Source organism: Nannobrachium achirus, assembly GCF_963921795.1.
Source record: "Nannobrachium achirus genome assembly, chromosome: 20".
NCBI lineage: Eukaryota > Metazoa > Chordata > Actinopteri > Myctophiformes > Myctophidae > Nannobrachium > Nannobrachium achirus.
In genome coordinates, this window is record NC_137827.1 from 58,441,158 (window position 1) to 58,464,655 (window position 23,498).

At 42.6% G+C, this 23,498-nt stretch overlaps 1 protein-coding gene across 1 annotated transcript in view; it reads right to left on the reverse strand.

Annotated features, from left to right (window-relative positions):
- The window catches only part of LOC308306273 (proton-coupled folate transporter), a gene marked incomplete at both ends in the record, with an annotated part of 161,396 nt that overhangs the window by 29,777 nt on the left and 108,121 nt on the right, over window positions 1-23,498 (reverse strand). The window contains one exon of the mRNA XM_080751173.1: window positions 22,952-23,035. Coding sequence (XP_080607299.1) covers window positions 22,952-23,035 — 84 coding nt within the window. The remainder of the gene's footprint in view (window positions 1-22,951; window positions 23,036-23,498) is intronic.

Consider the following 23,498-nt stretch of genomic DNA (forward strand, 5'->3'; position numbering starts at 1 on the left):
AGTCAAGTCGACTTGCAAAAATCACAAGTCGTTAACTCTTTTACTGCTACGGATGTTCCCGTTCGCCCCATTTTCGACAGCGGCGAGATGCCAATACGGCTCGTTCTTTTTACCTCGTCTGATGACTGTAAAGCTGATGGGGGGTCGGGCTGCTGTGTACAGTCCAATCATCTCCCGTAATGCTGCTCTCAAAAATCCACCGCCCGTTAGCAATAATGGAGAACCAAATCACTTCCTTGTTGTTTTCTCTGGATCTGTTGCTCTGATGCGATTACGTGTTCTGAATGGATGGCAACCGAGCGGCTCAATTCACATTAATTCTTGCATAAGGCTGCCCTCTGCTGCCAGTATGGCCAAGGTACACATTTGACGGATCATTATACAATGAATGATTTTAGAAAGAACCAATAGTTAATTTTCTATAACATCTCAAAGGAATGCTGCTTTTTGCTGGCACCAGACCCAATAAATAAATAATAACATCTGGCAGTAAAACCGTTAATGCCCTAATACACATAGAGACATACCGTACTGATCAGAACATGGCTCCTATAGAGATACACATACACATAAAGACATACTGATCAGAACATGGCCCCTATAGAGATACACATACACATACACATAAAGACATACTGATCAGAACATGGCTCCTATAGAGATACACATAGAGACTGATCAGAGCATGGCTCCTATAGAGATACACACGACTGATCAGAACATGGCACCTATAGAGATACACATAGACAGAACAGGGTAGATATTGTATAATTTTGTAATAGATTTTAGGTAGATATTTGTATATTTTTGTAATAGATTTTTAGGTAAATACAGTATATGCATAGAAAGGCCGAGGGACTGGGGTTGCATATTAGCCTAGGCTACAAACCCTACATACAATGCAACAGTTTCATGTTTTTATAACTTGATACATTGTTTTTGTATTGTCCCTGTCAAATAAACATAAAAAAAAAGAAAAAATATATATATATATGTATATATATGGCACCTAGATATACACATAGAGACAGTGATCAGAACATGTAGTAAGGAGATTTTATAAGATATTTGACCAATCTGCGAAGTAAATCGTTACCAAGAAATTTCTTCACCAATGTGTTTCTAAAGGTGTGTAATAATATGTACTAAAAGGTTGAAATTCAACTCCCGGGGGAAACCTCATAAAAAACTGATTTGTGTTTGTGTCCCATTAATTTACTATACAGGATGAAAATACAAAAGATAAATCTGCTTTAAGTTGCATGTGAGGGGTCAAACTGGGGGTTTTTCATGATGCTGAATCCATTGCAAGCATTTGTTTTGCACAAAAAACATTCCTTGGGCTAAAATCAGACCCACAAAACGATGGTTTAGTGATGAATCATCACTTTTCACCGTTTTGTGGGGGCCATTTGTCACCCATGGAATGTTTTTCGTGCAAAACAAATGCTTGCATTGGATTCAGAATCCCAAAGAACACCTAGTTTGACCCCTCACATGCTACTTAAAGAATATGTATTTTCTATATATTTTTCCTGTATAGTAAATTAATGGGACACAAACACAAATCATTTTTTTATGAGGTTTCCCCCGGGAGTTGAATTTCAACCTTTTAGTACATATTATTACACACCTTTAGAAACACATTGGTGAAGAAATCTCTTGGTAACGATTTACTTTGCAGATTTTCTTATGTTCCCCTTACTAATGGCTCCTATAGAGATACACATAGAGTAGGGATTGGACAATATGAAAATTTCATATGACGATTATTGTGACCAAAGAAATTGCGAATCGCTCACAACGCGTCGCGACAGTCCGTCAGTCAAACACAACCCCTCCCACCAATCCCCTCCCCTTGGAAATCGCTTACAGTGGAGACAACGTCAGACTCAAGCTTCAGAAAGCTTGGTCTGAAATCAGGCTAGCTAAACACCTATGAACATGGAACAGGGAAGTGCTTAAATGGACAGCTTGTGATGCATTGAGGGTAAGAGGGCATATGAGAATTAGATTGTATCCAATGAGAATGAACATGAGGCAACAGACTGCTCTTTTGGGAGGGGAGTGTATTTTGCAGGTCTTTCAGTCCGAGTGTATAAAAAAAAGCAACTGGGTTAAGCACCGTTGGTCCGACCAGTTTAACATTCACCAGGTTAGCATTCACCAGCGTTAGCATTTCACCAGGTTAGCATTCACCAGCGTCGGCAGGTTAGCATTTCACCAGGTTAGCATTCACCAGTGTCGGCAGGTTAGCATTTCACCAGGTTAGCATTCACCAGCGTCGGCAGGTTAGCATTTCACCAGGTTAGCATTCACCAGCGTCGGCAGGTTAGCATTTCAACAGGTTAGCATTCACCAGCGTCGGCAGGTTAGCATTTCAACAGGTTAGCATTCACCAGCGTTAGTTTTACTGAGGTTAGGGTTAGGTTTAAGGTTAGGTTTAGGTGCATCTCAGTCCCCCTGACTTTCGGCACCTCCGCGCAGCCAATCACAAGCTTCCGCTGCCTTAACCCAGTTGCTTTTTGGATACACTCGGACTGAACAACCTGCAAAAAACCTCTCCCTAGCTAAACACCTAGAATGAACATCCAGGGAAGTGCTTAAATAGACAGCTTGAGATGCATTGTGGGTTAAGAGGGCATATGAGAATTAGCTTGTATCCAATGAGAATGATCATGAGGCAACAGACTGCTCTTGTGGGAGTGTGAATGAATTAACCAGGGAAGATAGCTGCCTTCCGTATATAAAAGAACTTCAGCGGGCTACATCTTTGGACATATGAGGTTTCCACCCGAAAGAGAATGATACTGTCATTGTCAGGCAGAAAGCGCTCCATATCTCTGTGGCGTAATCTGTACAGATACAGAGTGTAATGGTTTAGCCTGCACGCCCCTGTAGTCGGTATCGCCCGTACACGAGGCGAGAATGTACTGTATTGATATGGAAAGTAAGAGATACTACTTTATTAATCACATTCTAGTCGGTGTGTGCAAACCAGGCCCATAAATAAAGCCAACAGTTATAGGATATGAAATGAATATATAACGTACCGTCACTGTCGGGCAGAAACCTTGTATCTCCAAAGTTTCAAATGTGAACGTTTTTTTTTTGTAACATAAAGCCCTGCTTCATCATACAAGACCGACGCAAAAGACCAGTGAAAATAGCAGATCTACATGCACACAAGGCGAGGCCTTGTGTGCTTGTAGATCAGCTGTTTTCACTAGTTTAAATCATTTGCAAAATGAACGGTTTTGGACATACAAGGTTTCCACCCGACAATGACGATATGCGCACACAGTAGGGCATTCACAAATAGTGATTTTTAGTATTCGAATTCGAATACCTCAAAGTATTCGAATAGTCGAATATTCTACAGGAAATATATATATATATATATATATATATATATATATATATATATATATATGTCACGGTTAGATAGAGAAACGGTGAGATAGAGAACAAGCGGAACAAGCGGTCGCCACAACAACGTCCTCCAGGCGGAGCCACTCGATTGTCCACGACATTGCAAACGGCACGAAGGCCAGCGGACCTTGGTCCTGCTCTTCGCCCCCGAGCGCCGCAGGCGCGAGTGGCCGCGAAGAGCGGGCCAGGGCCGCGCGGCCGGCGGAGCGCCGCGCGAGTTACGAAGCCGTGGTGAATGCAATCGTTATATTTATGCCCAGGCCGTAAGGCCTGGGCAAGCCCACGATAAACGCCCTGTCCAAGTGACTACAATGGAGCTAATGGCTAAGCTAGGCTAGGCTAGGCTAGGCTAGGCTAGGCTAGTAAATAAAGAAAGAGAGTCGCAAACGAGTGACGTCAGCGCCTTCACTATTGAATGGCTGCGTCGCCATCTGGTGGTGATTAGTGTGTGGTGAACTACAAAACGAGCGCTCTTACCACAGTCTCACTGAGTTACCCAAAATGACTGTAACATATATACTGGTATATATATATATATATATATATATATATATATATATATATTATACCTGTCGAATTTAGCGCGCTATTAACTAGTTAACTCACAATCCTTTTAATGCCGAGAATTTTTTTAACATGCGATTAACGCAGCTGATGTTTGAGCCTCGGTGCGCTCCGTAGTATAGAGAGTGAGGAAGCGAATGCGCAGACAACAGTCAGTCAGTGTGTGATGCGGCTAGCAGCAGGGCTAGTCATAGTATGAGACCCCATAACTCTATGTATGAGACAGACAAAACGGCGGAGATTTTTGCAGCAGACAACCACAATATCACCGCTGACGGCGTCGCGCGCATCAAATACCGAAGCGTCGAAACGGCACATCTGTAGACAGCGCGAGCTCCAGACTAGGGATGTCCCGATACCACTTTTTTGCTGACCGAGTACGAGTACAAGTACTTCATGTTGAGTACTCGCCGATACCGAGTACCGATACGAGTACAATTAATAATACAAAATGTATTTAAATTACGTTTTTTTTTTTCCCTCTAAAAAAATATATTATCCAATTTCCGCAACTATAACATAATGTCAAATTATTATTTTTTTCTGGTATTCTCAGAAATGCATTCATTGATTTAGCCCACAGCAATCTGAGTTCCCAGAGGTAATTTCTTCCACCACTAGGTGGCGAAGCCCACAGAATCTCTATTCTCTTCAATCAATCGTCTTTTTTCAGCTGTGCTACACTGGCAGGCAGGCACGTACACACATTGACAATTTGACATCAACGGGGGCTTGAGCCCCTGCCAGATCAGTCTGTAAAAAGTGTCCATGAATGCATTTTTTTACTATGGTAAAAAATGCAAATGTCCCCGGGCCCTTTCCATACCATAACTGAAGGCTGCATTCAAGAGAATTGTCCACCAAAAGGCCTTCTAGAAATATCAGCCCCTGCCTCTCTAAAATGTCTCTGCACGTCCCTGCAGACAGACACACACTTCACCGAGAGAGCGAGCTTGCAAGACAAGAGCGACAGAGACAAACAAACAAACACACACACACAGCTTTCTAGTGGGAAGTTTAACTTACCTACAGTAGCCTATACTTTGCAATTTGCGTGAGGTGGTGAAGGATATATGAAAGAGATTCAACTTTAGAGGTAAGTTTAGCGCAACAAGGCATGCCGTGATGCTGATGCCTTTAAGTGGTCGCAGCTGTATCGTTGGAGCACTGGTGCCTCGTTCGCAGTGCGGCACTGTGAGCTTGCATATCTGCTATTTTTCAATAGCAAAAGTATAAAATAATTAAGGCCCTGGCTTTCACCTTGAGCCCTAGTAACTCAGTCCCACTTTTCTCCCCCTTGTGACGCCCCAGCAGAGTATCGGGCGCTGCCGTGAGAAGTATCTGGCGAGTACGAGTACAGCAAAATAGGGTTGTATCGGGTCGAGTACCGATACCACGAGTACCGATACCGCATCCCTACCCCAGACACACATGCTCCCAAGAACAGGAGCGCTCCAACTTGTACACAAGCACATAGTAGCTTACTTCCCAGACCCCCGCACCAACACGCTAACAGTGACCACCAAATGCATGCAACAACGGCCAGAGAGCCCACATAGCAAACAGGTTTGGCCCAAACCTGTCTGGGCCTGGTTATGGCCCAATGGCAGGTCTGGCTGAGTGTCTCTAGTACTCTCTACATCATAACAGCTGGGTTTCTCAGTGAACTAGGGTGCCCAATAACACCAGTCCAGGGTGCCTCAGAATACTTTGATAATATTTAGAACGTATCAATATTACTTAAGTTAAACCAATTTAGACCCTCTAATGCCTCATGCTTGCTTTGTAAAACACCCCTGAGTTGCACTGTACTTGAGTTATATTTATACACCAACTCTCTTCACCCAAAATAGCCGATCTACAAGCTCTTGTAGCATCTTGTAATGAGCTTGTAAATCTGCTACTTTTGGTTAATATCCCCTTAGAATAGGGATGCTGGGGTTTAGTGATTGAATGCCAAGTTTATTTTAGATCTGTCCTAATGAAAGATTTAAGGGAGCCCCTGCACACTCAAAAGTGTGCAAAATCATGTTCTTTATTTTCAGTTAAATAAAGTGCAAGCTTTTGGTCATAGACCTTCTTCAGGCATGCAGCACCTCGATGAGCGGTGGTCGTTTCACTATTAATCTGTCCTAATGGAAGCAGATATTTTCTCAAGTTGTTATATGTTTGTTAGGCCTATTATGGACAGTATTTGTTATTATTCCAAATAATAATAAATATGCTGTATTTGCATAAAGCAAGTAGGCTAATTGTCTACTCCCATGTTGATATATATAGTATATAGTGTATTAATATCTGTTTAACCCTTAAGTTCTGTTCGGGGTCATTTTGACCCGTTTTACATTTTCATTTGAAAAAAAAAGGTAGAAGTTTAAATTTTTTCCACCTGAAACTCACTGGCCTTAAAGATTCTTCTGAGATGAACGTGTAAAAAAAATATTTTTGCACTACACCCATGCTACACCCCCCTCATATTTTTTGAACCTTAAGTGCTGTTCGGGTCATTTTGACCCGGAAGCACATAATTATGCAGAGAAATACACAGTATTGTGCCAAAACACAGACACACAGCCCCCCCCCCCTTCTAACACGCCCCTTCCGAAGCCCCCCTGTCTGATTTTCATTTTTTCCTATAAGCATGAGCAATATTACCCAGTATTAAATAAAGTCGTTTTTTTACATGAATTCCAGCTAAATCATTAAAAACGCCTAGCTCGTTCAGTGTTTAGTGTGATATAGCAAAGCAAAAATGCAAACATTTACCATATATATCATATGAATTGTTTGGTAGTGAGTCAAAGTCAATGTATCATGATGATTTGTTAAGTTAAAATTTATATTAGTGTTGTTTTTTTTAAACCAAATATCCCCCGGGTCAAAATGACCCGAACAGAACGAAGGTGTAGTGAATCTGAACAGAACTTAAGGGTTAAGGTAGATTTAGAACAAATACAAAATATGCGATTAATTGCGATTAATCGTGCGATTAACTATGGACAATCATGCGATTAATGGGATTAAAAATTTTAATCGACTGACAGCCCTAATATATATATATATATATTGCATTAGCTGGCTCTTCCTCCATTATGACATGGAGTTTGTCGGCTGGACACTGTTTTTATCACCGATAATTAGTTCCGGGAGACAAAACGTGACCCATGACATCAGAATAGAGCATTAACAAATTCATCCACCAGGGGCATTGATAACTCATTCTTATGACTTCCTATCTAAGCTGTATACACCATGAAGAAATAATATTTCTTAAAAAAAATAGAGAAAAAAATATAGCGAATAATTCAACTTCGGTGAACAACGTCGAATAGTGACTTTGAGATTCGAATACTCGAATACTGGAATATTTGGTGAATGCCCTAGCACACATTGTCCCTTTCAACGAAGAAGAGAAGGTACAGGTGAGAAGATAAGCCCAGCTATCAGACTACAACTTCTACTGAGGCTGACGCTGTAGCGTTGAAGACCAGGCAGGCTTATGCAAACGTTATGCCATTTAGGCCATTTAGACCTGAACGCAAATCTGTGTCACGTTAGATTTTCACCACTTTAACCATTACTTTATGCTTTAGCTATTGAAAAATAGCAGACATACAAGCTCACAGCGCGGCACCGAGTGCCGCGCTGTGAACTTGTAGGTCTGCTATTTTTGAAAAATCATGAACATTTTCAATATTTTTGACCCGATTCTATAAATGTCTTCTAAATCCCTCTTCTAAATCAGTGGTTCTCAGTCTCACACCTTTTCATGTCAAGGACGCCCCAAAATCACATGTATTTGGCATAGTAAGCTAAAGGCTAAACACAGCTGAGCTAGGCTAGTAGATAAACAAAGAGGGGACGCAGATTAGTGACGTCAACGACAACACAGTGAAGCATGAGCCACAGTGAATGGCTGTGTTGTCGCCATCTTGTGGCATCAAAACAAGTGCTCTTACCCCAATCTAACTGAGTTACCCAAATATATATATATATATATATATATATATATATATATATATATATTAGTGCTGTCCAACGATTACAATTTTTAATCGCGATTAATCGCATGATTTCTGTAGTTAATCATGCGATTAATCGCATAATAAAAATATATTTTTTATTGGCTCAAGCTTGCATAATATGTTTTATATTTGGTGCAGGATGCATCCAAATAAATGTATGTTTTATAATTATACTATATGTATCCAATACATTATAAACTCAATGTTATTTATTTCATTATATTATAAATTATAACCCCTCTGCACTACATAATTTAAGGCAGTGGTGGTTTTCAACCAGTGGTCCTTGAGGGGGTTCCAGCTAAACAGTGGTGTAAAGTAACTAAGTACATTTACTTAAGTACAATTTTGAGGTATTTGTACTTTACATGAGTATTTCCAATTTTCCAATACTTTTACTTCTACTCCACTACATCTCAGATCGAAATATTGCACTTTTACTCCACTACATAACTTTAGTTACTAGTTACTTTTCAGATATAAGTTATAATATTTTAAAACACACATGAACCACTTTAGCCATGTATACTTAGGCTGTATGAAAATAGCCGATCTACAAGCTCACAACATGTCGCATCGTGATGCGTTGTGAGCTTGTAGATCTGCTATTTTCAACACTTTCATACTTTTACTCAAGTACATTTTGAATTCTGGTATAATTGAAACAGAGTATCTCTACATTGTAGTATTGGTTTTACTTAAGTAAAATATGTGAGTACTTTTTCCACCACTGCAGCTAAATGATGGAGAGTTGGTAAACCAAATGGACCCTTATAGATCTTTAACTCTTATTTTTGGGGTCTGGGAGAATAAATCTAAGTCTGTGGCTCAAATGCTGACTAAATAACAGTTGCTGACACACACACACACACACACACACACACACACACACACACACACACACACACACACACACACACACACACACACCATTTTGTTCCTACAGTGTTCAGCTGGGGGCTGCCGCTAACATACAGTAGCCTACTACAGACAGTCACAGTAGTCCTCACTGTAATCCCTGACGCGTTGACTTAACTCAAAAAAAGTACAGAAACTCATTGCCTCAAAAAAACTGAGTTAACGTACAATCAGTAATGATGAGCTAGAGAAACTCATTCATTCTGAGTAAGCAGTACGATTAACTTGTTCATTCAGAGTAAGCAGTACTTGTTTATTTTGAGTGTGCATTACACAACCTGTTTATTCTGAGTAAGCAGTACTAGGTTATTCTGAGTGTGCACTACACAACTCGTTAATTCTGCGTAAGCAGTACTAGGTTCTTTTGAGTGTCCAGCACTACAAAACGTGGTTATTCTGAGTAAGCAGTACTAGATTCTTTTGAGTGTGCAGCACTACAAAAGTGGTTATTCTGAGTAAGCAGTACTAGGTTATTTTGAATGTGCAGCACTACAAAACGTGCTTATTCTGAGTAAGCTGTATGTGTTGCAGTGCTATAAACATGGTTATTCGGAGTAAGCAGTACTTAAAACATATGTGTAGCCTAAATCCCTTAATTAAATGTCTTTTCCTGAAAATTCTATAACAAATGCAATTCTTAAATGTCCTTGAATTTAGAATTCTACTATACAATCACAACACTTACTTTATAACATGCATGTGCAAAACAATAATCCAAAAACAAAACAATGCATTGAGGACACTTCAACTAAAGTTTATTTTCAAATGTCATGTTCACCAGGCAGAACCTCTTCCATATTTTAGCATTTGTGTGATCTTTCTTAAGGTAATGACCCACTTCTTCATACTACAGTCACACAAAAGTAGATGTACAAGCTCAAAGGGCATAAAAAGTAGCATTACAAGGTTAAACCAACATATTATATAGACAGAGCTGTGTTGAACAACACATTAGCAACAGATTACCATTTAGCTTTCAACTTTTTTTATAAATACCCAACTTAAAATGTAGTAATATAAAGCTAACCTAATTGTTCAGCCGCAATTGTTTTAATAAATAAAATCACATCCTGTCTCAAAACAGTTGAGGTACTTTACATGTTTATATAGATCTTTTTTTTTTTTTAGAGCTCATAAGTTTCAGTGTGAGGGCTTTATTCCCCAATCCCAGCATTACCTTATGAATGTATGTCCATTTCCCATGCATTTTGGGTAATCCAATTGCAGTACATGTGTACAAGGCCAAATAAAAGAGAAAATCCTGAGGCAAGTCTCTAATATCCACGATGACTATATCCCCTCCAGTTCGATGGCAGTGGAAATGGGCTCTAGGTGCAGTTTGGACCCTTTTGAAGAGCATCGTCAATAGTCAGCACACCGTAAACAGTTAGTAGGTCCTCAGCTCTGTGTTCCAGCTCTCATAAAGGCACGATCTCCCAGAAGTTTCTGATTAACATCCTCTGAGAACTTGGGTGTATACACGTCAACGGACTCTGGCCATTGTCCTCTTCTTGGCATTTGTGGTGTCCCTTCAATGTGCGATGCGGTGGTCCCTGTTGTGGCTGCAACTCTCAGCAATAACCGTCGGTCCATTTTGATGTCCTAAGAGAAAGGAGAATTTTGTGAAATTATGTCCATGTTTGGGTTTTACATAGACCTATGTGAAACAATGAAAGCAAAAGCAAAGGAGGAATTTGAATTAAGTGGGAATTCAATTGGTGGGTTTTGACTTCGGGGGCCGGTTTTAAATGCAGCTTTTACTCTAAATGAATTGTTCAATGTGTAAACATTGTGTATTGATTGATTGACTGATTATTTTATTAGACAAAAATGGAGAACAGTACAAGTATAGTCAATACACTTGAAATGTAGTACAGTACAAGTAGAAACACCCTGCCTAAAAGGAACATCTCAAAAGGTGTGGGTGAGAATACCTGTAACTTCTCTGGGAGATGGACAGAGCAGAAGGGTCAACTGAGTCTGAGCTGGCCTGGGAGACCTAAGAAAGAGAGACACAAGTTGAGCCAACCATGAAAAACAGATATCACATAGCTTTTATCTCAAACAATATCTAGACATTAAGCACTTTAAGTATTTACTCTGATAGCTCCTCTGCTATTATATTTCCCTCTACACTAGAAATACTGCTCAAAGAAAGGAAGGGAACAAAATGTTCCCTTAATTTATTTACATTTATTTGAGTATAGTTAACTGTAGTACTGCTCAAAGAAAGTTCAAAGAATGAAGGGAACATTTTGTTCCCTTCATTTCTTTGAGCAGTGGTACTTTGCTGAAATTTGCCCATCTTCAAATGTGGAGAAAGCCATGTAAACCAGGCTGAATTTAGCAGCCACTGTTTTTAAGAAATATAGCAAACTGTATCAAAGAAAGCAACCACACAAAACTAGCTGAATTACAACACATCAAAACAATTTGATCAAGGATAAAATGTGTACTCACCAAATCAGTGAACAGAGTATAAACATAGTCCAAAAGCTGACAGAAAACAGAGTTGGTCTTCTGTTTGAAGTCCCGCCCCTGGACTGATCTGCACATGTGTGAATGATGAAAAAAAGCACTGAACGTAGTTTTTCTAAGTTAACTCAAGTCTTTCGACTCCAAAGTACTAGTAACTTAGTTTAAATGAGTTTTAACATCAGGAACTTATTTTTTCTAATAAACACAACTCAAAACAATCAAATTAGTCAGTGTTTTGGACCAAAAGTACTATTAACTTAGTTTAAGTGATTAGGAATAACATGCTGATGAAAACTAAGTTAAGTGTACTCCATATTTTTGCCTAAGCAGAATTATCCAGCATGTTTGGTTTTACAGTGCTGGCTATCTGGAGGCTAACTGTTAGCGAACTTGCTAACAGCAGGGAAAGGTTGTGTCCTAAAGGCACCTGTAGATGAGTAATTCCACTGTGTTTTTCATCATTCATTCAACCCAGCTTCCAGACAAACACACACACTCATGGTCTCACACACAGTGAGCTTGAGCTCCGTTCCTGGCTTTGAGCTGAGCTCTGCTCTGGGCTCACCATCATGCTCACCACGCTAATGTTGACACTCTGAGATGCGGAGCGCAGAGGGAGCACTACGGAAGCCTCAAAGTTTTTTTGTTTTTTTTTGCGTTAAGCGTTAAAATAATTAACGCCGTTAATAGGTTGATGCCTTAATTAGTTAATAACGTGTTAACTTGGACAGCATTAATACATATATATATATATATATATATATAATCATATACTGTGTATAATTAATGCCTTTTGCAGTGATGTTACGAGGTTTTCAATGTAATGGGTCCCGGGACCCACAGGTGGTCATTCAAATGGGTCCCAGAAAAGTTTTATGAGTCCTCAATACAATGTTTTCGAGCTCTGTGAGCTTGTAGATCGGCTATTTTCAAAATGTTTGCCTATTTCTTATATTTATTTTACAATGTGGCTAATGTTTGAACTTAGAACTACTAAAAATTCTAAAACATGTGCCCCTAATGAATTCGGGCGTGCAAAATGGCGTCGGACGTCGGTGGAATCAAAACATTGACGTTTCTATCGCCTGTTTAAGACTTTCTACGTGGATTTTATTTGTGTTAACGTAGGGTAAAGTAGGATGCTTTCACACATGAACAATGGTGGTGTCTGTGGAATTTTAAAATGTTTTTCTTTTACCACGACCCGGTAAATTATTTTAACATGGACTCCAATGGAGGAGCATCCCCGGGACCCCTGGACCATGACATGAATGAGTCCCTGGGCGACTTGAATGAGTTTTTGATGCGGGATGCGCACGTAATGACATCACTGCTTTTGTTGTCATATTACAGACAGTGTGCGACAAAAATAGCCAATCTTCAAGCTCAAAACGTGTCACAGCGTGACAAGGTTTTGAGGTTGTACAAGTTATAGATCTGATCGTTTCAATACAAAAAATATGATATTGAAGTCATGTCACCCAGTCCTCAATCTGGCTAGCCATCGCTAAGGAAATGTTTGGTCGCTCTTTATCTGTAATCGAGAGACTACCCAGCCCTATACTCCATATTTCATTAATGAACTGTTTTGGACATACAAGGTTTCCACCCAACAGCTACGGTATTTAATGATTTAAGCCCTCTCTAGGCTGCTTGGTAAAACAAACATGAATTGGCTCTGCCCTTATCTTAGACAAAAAAATAGCAGATCTACATGTTCACAACGCGTCACAACGTGAGCTTGTAGATCGTCTATTTTCGGCAAATCCCCACCCCCAGAATAGGGATGAGGCAGGGCTCAAGTGGTTCAAGATGAGTTCCGTGTATAAATCATTTCTTACCTGATGGATGTCTTTTCCCAGACGGTTACAAGTGGTCCAGGTCTTGTTTGTTTTTCTACAAGCTCACAACGCGTCGAGATGCGACGTGTTGTGGGCTTGTAGATCTGCTATTTTCTTTACATCTTCATTGTACTTTAAATTTTGGTACTTTAAGTACATTTTGACCCCAATACTTTCGTACTTTTACTCAAGTATACAATGTGAGTACTTTTTTCCACCACTGACATTAGCCATGTACACAATTAGATATAAAACAGGGACACTTGTGTAATTTTCAGAATAAATAACTGTACAATAACGTTCTTCCTTGAAAGCAATTTGACACCATTCTAAATAGTCTTATAAAGGGGGAGGCTTTTCACACGTTATTGTAGCTGGAATGTTCTTTGTTGCCTTGCCTCCATTGACTGAATAGACTATAGCTACTAGAGTGTGACAAGTTGCAACAATCAATGCCAATGGCTCATGAATATGCAACAACATAAACTTGCGGTAGATACAGTCATACAGAAGGGGTTTGGAACATTGTTGAACTGTAGAGATCGCTTGATTCCTTTATATTTAGCTAGGGGAAGCTACCCAAGATTGCAAAACTACGCCCCTACTGGTAGAAATGAATAACATCTCCATGGCAGGAGACACAGCGTGCCACGGTCATGTGAAATGTGTTGACATTCAGTCACTCCTGGGACTATGAGGAACCGACCTGAGGCGATATTTTGTTATTTTGACATGTTTAAATACACAGATTTTCGTTTTGCCCAAGAGCCGCCATTGTGAGATGGAACTTTGTTTTCCGGTTGGGCCGAAAATCACAGCAATGCTTTTGGAAATAGAAACAAGACCTGGACCACTTGTAACCATCTGGGAAAATACATCCATCAGGTAGGAAAACAAACAAGGAAATATAAAACATTAGTGCCAACAAAAATAAACCCTAGCACTTTCATGAAGAGGAGAAGCTATCAAAGGTTTATTTCTGAAGTATTATGTGGCTCCACCTTTTCTGTTCATATACTGCCTGTATTTTCTCTTCTGGGATACCTTTAGTAGCATGTTCATTGATGGATCCATCAGTCAAGCAAAAAAAAAGTAAAAAAAAAAAAAAAAAAAAGAATAGAAAAATAGTCTATGATTTAGCTGGTGAACTCAGATGGCCCCTCCAATTGTCACATGAAATGTGAAAAAGGAGATAAAAGCCTGCACGGTGCAAATGGACCATCATCCTCTTTACACGTTGTGCCCGAAGCCATTTAGATGTTAGCCGGTCACGGGTCACGCTGATGAAAAGAGATGCTTTAGAAAAAGGGGAAGAGTGCCGTCAAAAAAGGTTTGATTCGTACCGAGAACCAGATACAAAGACAGAACGACGCGTTAGAAAAAGCTCATTTGCAAATGTGCTGCTACTTCCATTAAGTGACCCCCATACCTGAAGCATTTGAGTGGACCAGATCAGTTACCGAGCGCTTCTTCCAAATGACACTGAAAGTACAGACGGAGGTTATTTTAAAACACATTAACCCTGGTCAGAGGATCATGAGAGATCGAGGGCCTCCTGTGGGGCAGTAAAGGTGGAGTGGGCTTTTATAAGACAAAGACACAAAACACAACACAAAGCGGCGCTCACTTCGCATGGTATCAAACAGGGACGTGCAGAGAACATTAGAGAGGCAGGGTCTGAAATCTCTAAAAGGGCCTTTTTGGTGAAAATATCGAAAATACTAAGTTTAGTTCAGTGCGCGATACCACACTGAACTAAGCATAATCAAGTCACTACTGGAGATGTGACGTAACGGCATGGATCTCAACACAGAGAGGGCAATTCTTTCTGTCAGCATAAGATTCTGCATTGAAGTGAAAAATGGACAAGGCAATTCTCTTGAATGCTGTCTTCAGGTATGGCATGGAAAGAGGGCATTTGCATTTCTTTCACCATAGTAAGAACTGCATTCATGGTCTGGAGAGGGCACTTTTTACGGTTACACCCCGCCATTCCGAAACACCGCTATTCCGAACGTTGACTTCTAACCTAACACCGCTATTCCGAACGTTGACTTCTAACCCTAACCCTACCCCTAACCCTAACCCTAACCCTTACCCTTACCCTAACCCTAACCCTACCCCTAACCCTACCCCTAACCCTAACCCTAACCCTAAACCTAACCCTAACCCTGCTTCGGAATAGCGGTGTTTCGGAATGGCGGACTGTTGCCCTTTTTACAGACCGATACAAGGGCAGGGGCTCATGTGCACATGTGTCATGACCTGGCTCTAGCATGACAACAATGGGAGACGACACACAGTTGAAGTTGGAAACGTACTTTTATTTAAAACTAAAATAACCATAAATCATACTTAAACTTGAGAAGGTAGTATGAGTTTTCAATGGTATCAGTAGTGTAGTGCATGTATGGATGTGTGAATGTGTTGTGTGTGTGCACAAGCAGATACCAAACTGAGACACTAACTCAAACAAAACCAAACAAAGGTTCCAGGGCAGGGGAGAGAGGGAGAATGGCCCCACCAGCCTGCTTAAATATTCTAGTGGTGATTGGAGCCAGGTGTGTCTCATCCAGGGAGGTGCTGGCCATTGGGAAAAGCGGGACAACTCCCGAACGGCCGGTTCATTCCTGGCCGGTCCAGGCCGGCCATTAGGAAAAAATAAATAAATAAAATGTCAGCCTTCGTTCCATTTTGGGGGCTGGGTGGCCAACAAAGTAAATCGTCACTGTCGGGCAGAAACCTTGTATCTCCAAGTTTCAAATTTGTAATTTTTTTCGCAAAGCTTCATCATACAAGGCCGTTGCACAAAAGTAGTGAAAACAGCAGATCTACAAGCACACAACGCCTCGCACACTCGCGGTGCGAGACGTTGTGTGCTTGTAGATCGGCTGTTTTCACTAGTTTAAATCATTTTTAAAATGGTAAATACAAAACAAACGGTTTTGGACGTAAAAGGTTTCCACCCGACAACGACGAAATATAACTCATGTAATTGGCTTGTCACTTGTCATGATCTAAAATGGCAAATATTTGAGTAGCAGCAGCGCTATAGAGAGATCTCTCTCTATAGCGCGCAATGAGGGCCTCTACAACTCTTTTTCCCGGGCTGAATCAGGGGCCCAGCACGTCCCTGGTAGCGATGGGTATCGTTCACCTTTGAATCGATACAATACGTTTTTCGATACCTGGGAATCGATACGATACCCTTTTCGATACCATTTTCGATACTTTTTATTTAGCGGTAGAGCAGAGGTGATGATGATGATCACACAGTATGGCGGAGCGGAGAGTATAGACGTTGGATAATCATCATAATAAACATTATAGGCTATTGTCGGCTATTTTCCACAGTAACGAGTGTAGCCTACTAAAGCAGTCATTAAACTCTCAGTAGCCCAACTGTTACAGATGCGACCGGCCAGGGGTGCCTTCCAGAGTATCGAAGCGAGGTATCGTTCGTTTTTACGTGAACCGATACCCGATAGTATCGACGTCATGCAATCGATACCATTAAAAGTATCGCAGACGATACTCATCCCTAGTCCCTGGTCTCATCCCCTAGACACACCCCTGCAGGCTGGTCCCCTCCTACACATCATGAACACAGAACAGAATCATCACAGAACACAAGCCATATAATGGGTCATCACACCGTGCCTGGTATCAAACAGTTACACGACACACATGCATATCTTCTTGTATGGGGCATTATGTCAGTGGCGTCAGTCAAGGAGATCCGTGTTCATACACACAAAGCCAGACGTAGGAGCGGTTAGCACCGCTCAAAAATGGTGTGAGTAATCTAGGCCTGGTTAATACTTGTATGGCAGACTTTGACTGCCTTTAAATCTAAATGTAAACTCTCTCTCTCTCTCTCTCTCTCTCTCTCTATAAATGGGCCTGTTCCCCTTCTGATAACCGTCAGCCCAGAAGGCAATTTTAAGGGATTTTGCTCGTGGCTGAATTGGTGGGTCTCAACCCATTTAGGCCTAACCTATAGTTAGGCCTAAATCAGATATTAGCCTAGAAAAACAAATATGTTGCTACATACTGTACATATACTGTAAGCCCCTCCCATACACTAAAATGTGTTCCCGGCCTGAATGGGCCAATTAGACTATTGTATGCTCATGACATGTCATCAGATAAGTGTCATGTCTCCTGAAATAACTGTATAGTCATCATTTGCCACTATGAATAAAACTGACTGCGTGCGGGGCGTTCAGTTCAGCAGTGGTTCCCAAACAGTGTGCCAAAGGTTGGGTAGGGTCCGGGGAATGCCAGGGGTCTGTAACTCAAGTGTGTACAAGTGGAAACAAAAACTAGGGTTTACTAGTCTTTTCTTAAAAGAAAAGACTACAAAATAGAACACTGAAACTGTGTTTAAGAGAGTGAAACTGTGAAAAGAGAGTTGAGCCAGAAGGCAAACGCTCTCAATACACAGAGCAATCTTCATTCCTACTCTCACCTACTGTATGGTCATGAAGTGTGGGTCATGACCAAAAGAATAAGATCACTGAGTCAAGAGGATGAAATTAGTTCTTAAGCTGCGTCCAAACCTGAAACTATTTCTTCTATTCTAGTCGCTTCTATCGCTTCACTTTGGTTGTGCAGGTCCACATTGGTTAAAAAATTATGTCCCGTTGGAATCAAGGCGAAACACCCGGAAAAAAGGGAGTCCCAACTCCAAACACCAAAATCATGTCCGTGTCTCTGGACAACATCAACGCTGATTGGCTGTCAGGACGCGATGGGTGGAGTAAGGGGTGAAGCGATGTTCGTGCCGCCACCGTTCGGATAGTTCGCGCCGTGTCCGGTCACGCGCCGTCTCGTCTTTGCATTGACTTTGTATGTAATTGCGCCGCTCGAACCATCCACTGAACAACCTTAACGTCTGTGTGTTGGTTAAAATAATATTGAACCAATTAAAAGTACTAAAAAGCTTTACTCCATTTGAGCTCATTTTTCCGAAATTGAACATTTTGGAGTTAGGAGGTTTCGGCCCCACAGAGGACTGATTTCCTGATACCATATTTCTTTCAACCTGGTGTCCCTATTTTGGGCACTTCATGTGTGGCAAAAAAATACTTTCTGGCCCTGACAGTTCATACATCCAAACAGAAAAGTCCTATATCATTGCGTTAAACAACGTTGAACAATATTAAACTCACGTTGACACTCACTGTGTCACTCCATTTGCCACTCGAAAAGCCAATATCTATAGGGAACAATGTACATTATTATTACACTTGTTATTATTATCATTATTATTATTAATTATTACTACACTATTTATTATTGGGTGGCGTTACGGCGGCTGTGGACCTGCGCTCCAGGACGCTCTGCGTGCAGAAGGGACAGGTGGTCCTCACGGTGGTCAGCCAGTGGTCCACGCAGGCCGCGTGGAAGGCGTGGGCGCAGGGCAGCAGCCGGAGCGCGTCGCGCGGCTGGTACTCCGCCAGGCAGATGGCGCACAGGTCGTCGTCGGCGCGTGACTCCCCCGGCCGGTACGCGCGGAGGGGGAGGTCCTTCAGCAGGGCGCGGCTCCTCCGGGCGTGGCGGAGGCCCTGCGCGAACGCCGCGGCCCTGAAGGCCGCGCTGAGCACGGCCAGGTTGAGGAGGAAGAGGCCGAGCCAGCTCCTCAGGAAGGAGGACAGGAGGCGGAGGTCCACGGGGACGGTGAGGACCACGTCGCTGCCGCCGCGAGTAAACGCCTCCCTCAGAGAGTTCGCGGTCTCCTCGCGCCCGAGCGCGGCCGCAGCTTTCACCAGCACCCACTGTCGCAGGAGCCGCGCCGCGCTGCTGCCAGCGACGGCAGGTCCCGTTCCGATCGATTTGTCGGAGTCCATATTTTGAGTGAGATCCGCCTCCGAGTACGCGGTCTCCTCACAGCCGAGCACGGCCGCCGCTTTCACCAGCAGCGCCCACTGTCGCAGGATCCGCGTCGCCTTGCCGACGAGGGCAGGTCCCGTTCCGATCGATTCCTCAATCGTTTCGGAGTCCACGTTGCGAGCAAGGTCCGCCTCCTCCTCCGAGGACCCCTCGGGCCCCTCCCGAGCGCCGAGGACCTTGAGGTCGAGGGAGCACCGGGCGCCCTGCAGGAGGACGGGGGTACTGCGGGCCGGAGACGCGGCGGCCGCGACGACGGGCCAAAAGTAGCAGGCGTCCTCGGCCCGGCCCAGAACCAGGAGGTCCTCCTGGGTCAGACGCCAGGGGAACGGCTCCGGAGGGCGGCGGGCGTCCTTCTCCTCCCTGATGTCCACCACCGCGGGAAGCACCGAGAACACAGTCAGGAGGAAGAGGATGAACCCTACGAGATGTTTTACAGACGGCATCACAATGAGAACTATTAAAGTGCGATTATATACATATATATGTAAATATATGTGTTTTTGTCCTCCAGACTCTACGAAGTTGGCACGGCTGCAAGCTGATTGGACAGCCCGATGTGACGACGGGGCGGTGGCCGTGGTTGAAACCGTTGAACCAAACGGCAGGTGACGTCAGAGATGACTGACGTCACGGATTGGCCAAGCTCAAGACTGAAAATCGTCGGGTGGAAACCTTGTGCAGTATGTCTATAAACGTTTGTTTTGTATTTCTACAAGAGAAAATAGCTGATCTACAAGCACACTTGTACGGTAGATCTTCTGTTGTCACTAGTTTTCAGTCTTGTATGGTGAAGCAAGGCTTTACATTACGAAGAATAACGTAAAAATTTGAAAAGATAACAGATGAAGAAGCGCTGTGTGGGTCTGTGAGTATATGGGACACTGCAGGTGCTCTTTGGAAAGGGTCTAGAGGGACAAAAAAACAAGTTCCATTCCGTTAAAAAGGGTGTCAAAAAAGTACAATGATGAGGTGGAGAACTTAGAAAGGATCCAAGGCAGCTCTGTTCAGTTCAAAGTAGTAAATATTTTATTTCATAGCAAGGGAAATATAAAAAATGACCAACGTGTTTCAGTCTTGTATTCATCAGGGTCCACAAACAATGACAGTAGAGCCCGACCGATGTATTGGTCGAACTGATGTATTGGTCGTTTTTGGACCCCAATGTCGGCATCGGACATCGGTCATTATCTCCCCGATGTATCGTTCATTTTTATAATTAACATGAGACCACCTTTTGATGACATTTAGCCACTCAGACCCCACACAATATATTGTTGTTTCCCGTAAGGATCCATTTGGTTTCATTTTACACTCATGAGTTAAAGATCTATCTTATAAGGGTCCATTTGTTACCAAATCTCCATCATTTAGCTGGGGACCACCTGGAAATCCCTCAGGGACCACTAGTGGTCCCCAGACCATTGGTAAAAAAAAAGGGGAAAAAATCACACCCAATGTGAAGTGAGCGGTGGTCGTGCTTGCATAACGTCTTCAATTGGTAATTGGTGATGTAATACAGGCTACACACACGCACATTGCTATGGCAAAACGCTGAGGAAAACACATTGCTATGGCAAAACGCTGAGGAAAAAAGACTAGGATATAAGTCTAGGATGTAATTGGTGATATAATATGGCTACACACACACACACACACACACACACACACACACACACACACACACACACACACACACACACACACACATATTGCTATGGCAAAACGCTGAGGAAAACACATTGCTACGGCAAAACGCTGAGGAAAAGTGGCTACAGATAGTGGCTACAGATAATTGGTGATGTAATATGGCTACACACACATATATTGCTATGGCAAAACGCTGAGGAAAACACATTGCTATGGCAAAACGCTGAGGAAAAGTGGATACAGACACACGCACAGCCACTCTTAGGAGCGGTGTAAAAAAAGTTTTGAAGGTAAGAAGTGTTTGAAATTTAGGCTATTTATTGCGACCGAAGGTTGCATATACTCTGAAAAACCGTGTCGCTTGAGTGTCCTTCCTTCCTTCCTTCCGTAACCTCTGTGATGTCAGTGTGATGTCAGCGAGTTATGACATCACTTCCTGTACGGGGCGGCTACACGAAATGTGGATAACACTATATATGGAGATAGTGCAGTCCATCATGTCATATGGGACTACCGTTATAGACAGTAGCCAAAAGAGAAGGATACACAAGACTAAGAAAGACAAAAAAAGGAGGAGGAGGATAAAGATACCAAAAGGAGAGAGAAGAAAGGGTGGATGAGGTACAATGTGTCTCAGAAAAGAAAAGGAGGTGCCACCGGGGGCGGCTAGATAAAGTTATTAGGCCTGGATCCGACTTTAAGTCGACGCACAGGATTCCAGAAGTGTAGCGCTTATTCGCTCTTGTATCAAACTGGTACTCGAAACGTTCTTGGAATTTAATATATATTTTCTAAAGTAAATATGGGGGCGGCTGTGAAAAAAAGAGAAGAATAAAAAAGAAAAAAAGGAGGAGGAGGATAAAGATACCAAAAGGAGAGAGAAGAAAGGGTGGATGAGGTATAATGTGCGGTATCCTCCTTGTCAAGCTCGACGTTGGTCATTTGGACCTATACATGGAGAAATGGAGCGAATCTGTTTGGCCCAAACATGGAGATGTGGTACAGAATGACTCATATATGGGCATAAAAAGTATGTCATGTGACATCACTTCCTGTACAGACAGTCAGACAGACAGCCATTGACTCCGGCCTAACAATGGCTACTGTCTATGACGGTAGTCCCATATGACATGATGGACTGGACTATCTCCATATATAGTGTTCTCCACATCTCCATGTTTAGGCCCTATCGCTCACACCCTAGGTGGGGTTGGCGATAGGGCCTTTCTGTGTGGAGTTTGCATGTTCTCCCCGTGTCTCCTAGGGTTGATACCCTCACAAAAACATGAACAAACTCCCCCCAGAATGATAACAACTAGAATCGTCAGAGAAACGCTGTGGTTGGCCAGATAGTCAAGAATTGGCGCGACCTCGCCCTTTAGGGCGAGGTCGCATGTCACCCTGAGGTCGCATTCCACCCTCAGGTGTCTTACTAGTTATTTTATAGTATTACAAAACATCGGTTAAACACCGGAAAACTGTGGTCTGGCACTCTCCATCTGCACACATCGGCATTGGTCCAAAAATATGGCATCGGTCGGGCTCTTAATGACGGTGACAGACGTCATTAAATAGCGCCCGCAATCATCGAACAAGACTTCACCACTTTGTGATTAGTATACAATGCACACGATCGCACCAATACCCAGTGCATCGATGCATAATACATTAGAAAAACTGCCAAATAGAATGTATTGATAAAATACATCAGGTTGGACTAAAATGAAAATCTTTATGAAACATCCACTTCACCAAACAAGACTCTCACACAAAACTAGTGAAAATAGCCTCACCATGTGACGTGTCCGATATCCGTGTGTCCGTGTGTGTGCGCGTGTCCGCGTGTCCGTGTGTGTCCGCGTGTCCGTGTGTTTGCGAGCGCGTGCATGCGCGTGCATGCGCGTGCATGTGCTCCTGTGCGTGCGCATGTGCCTGTGCGTGTGCGTGCACGTACATACGTGTGTTTGTGAGTGTGTGTGTGTGTGTGTGTGTGTGTGTGTGTGTGTGTGTGTGTGTGTGTGTGTTTGTGTGTGTGACTGTGCGTGTGTGTGTCCGTGTGTCCGTGTGTTTGTGTGTGTGTGTGTGTGTGTGTGTGTGTGTGTGTGTGTGTGTGTGTGTGTGTGTGTGTGTGTGTGTGTGTGTGTGTGGTACCTTGTTCATGTGGCTCCACTATAGCAGAACATAATGATCTGATCACAGCCTGGGAGATGCCTGAAGGAGCCCCGATCACACACACTGTAGACGCACACACACACACACACACACACACACACACACACACACACACACACAAACACACACACACACACACACACACACACACACACACACACACACACACACACACACACACACACACAAATAAATTGTCGGCAGTAGTATATTGTATGTTTAACTGCCATGAATATTTTACCAAACCAGTAAACCACAAAAACAACTGCCAGCTATTTTTCTTTTCTCCTTGCCTCTTCAAATGGTCACAGAATAGTTTTCTAGTTTCCGAACAGATACAGTCACGGCCTACTGCAACCGTGAGGGGGGAAAGTGTTCGCTAGTGATGGGCGACTGAAAATGTACTGTTTTGACAAACACAGAGTGAAAACCAGCATTACCGCAGGATGCTGGGTGGGCGGGGGTTGGGGGAAAACATATAAATAAATATTCATACAATTAAAAAATGGGACAGGGTTGGGGGAAA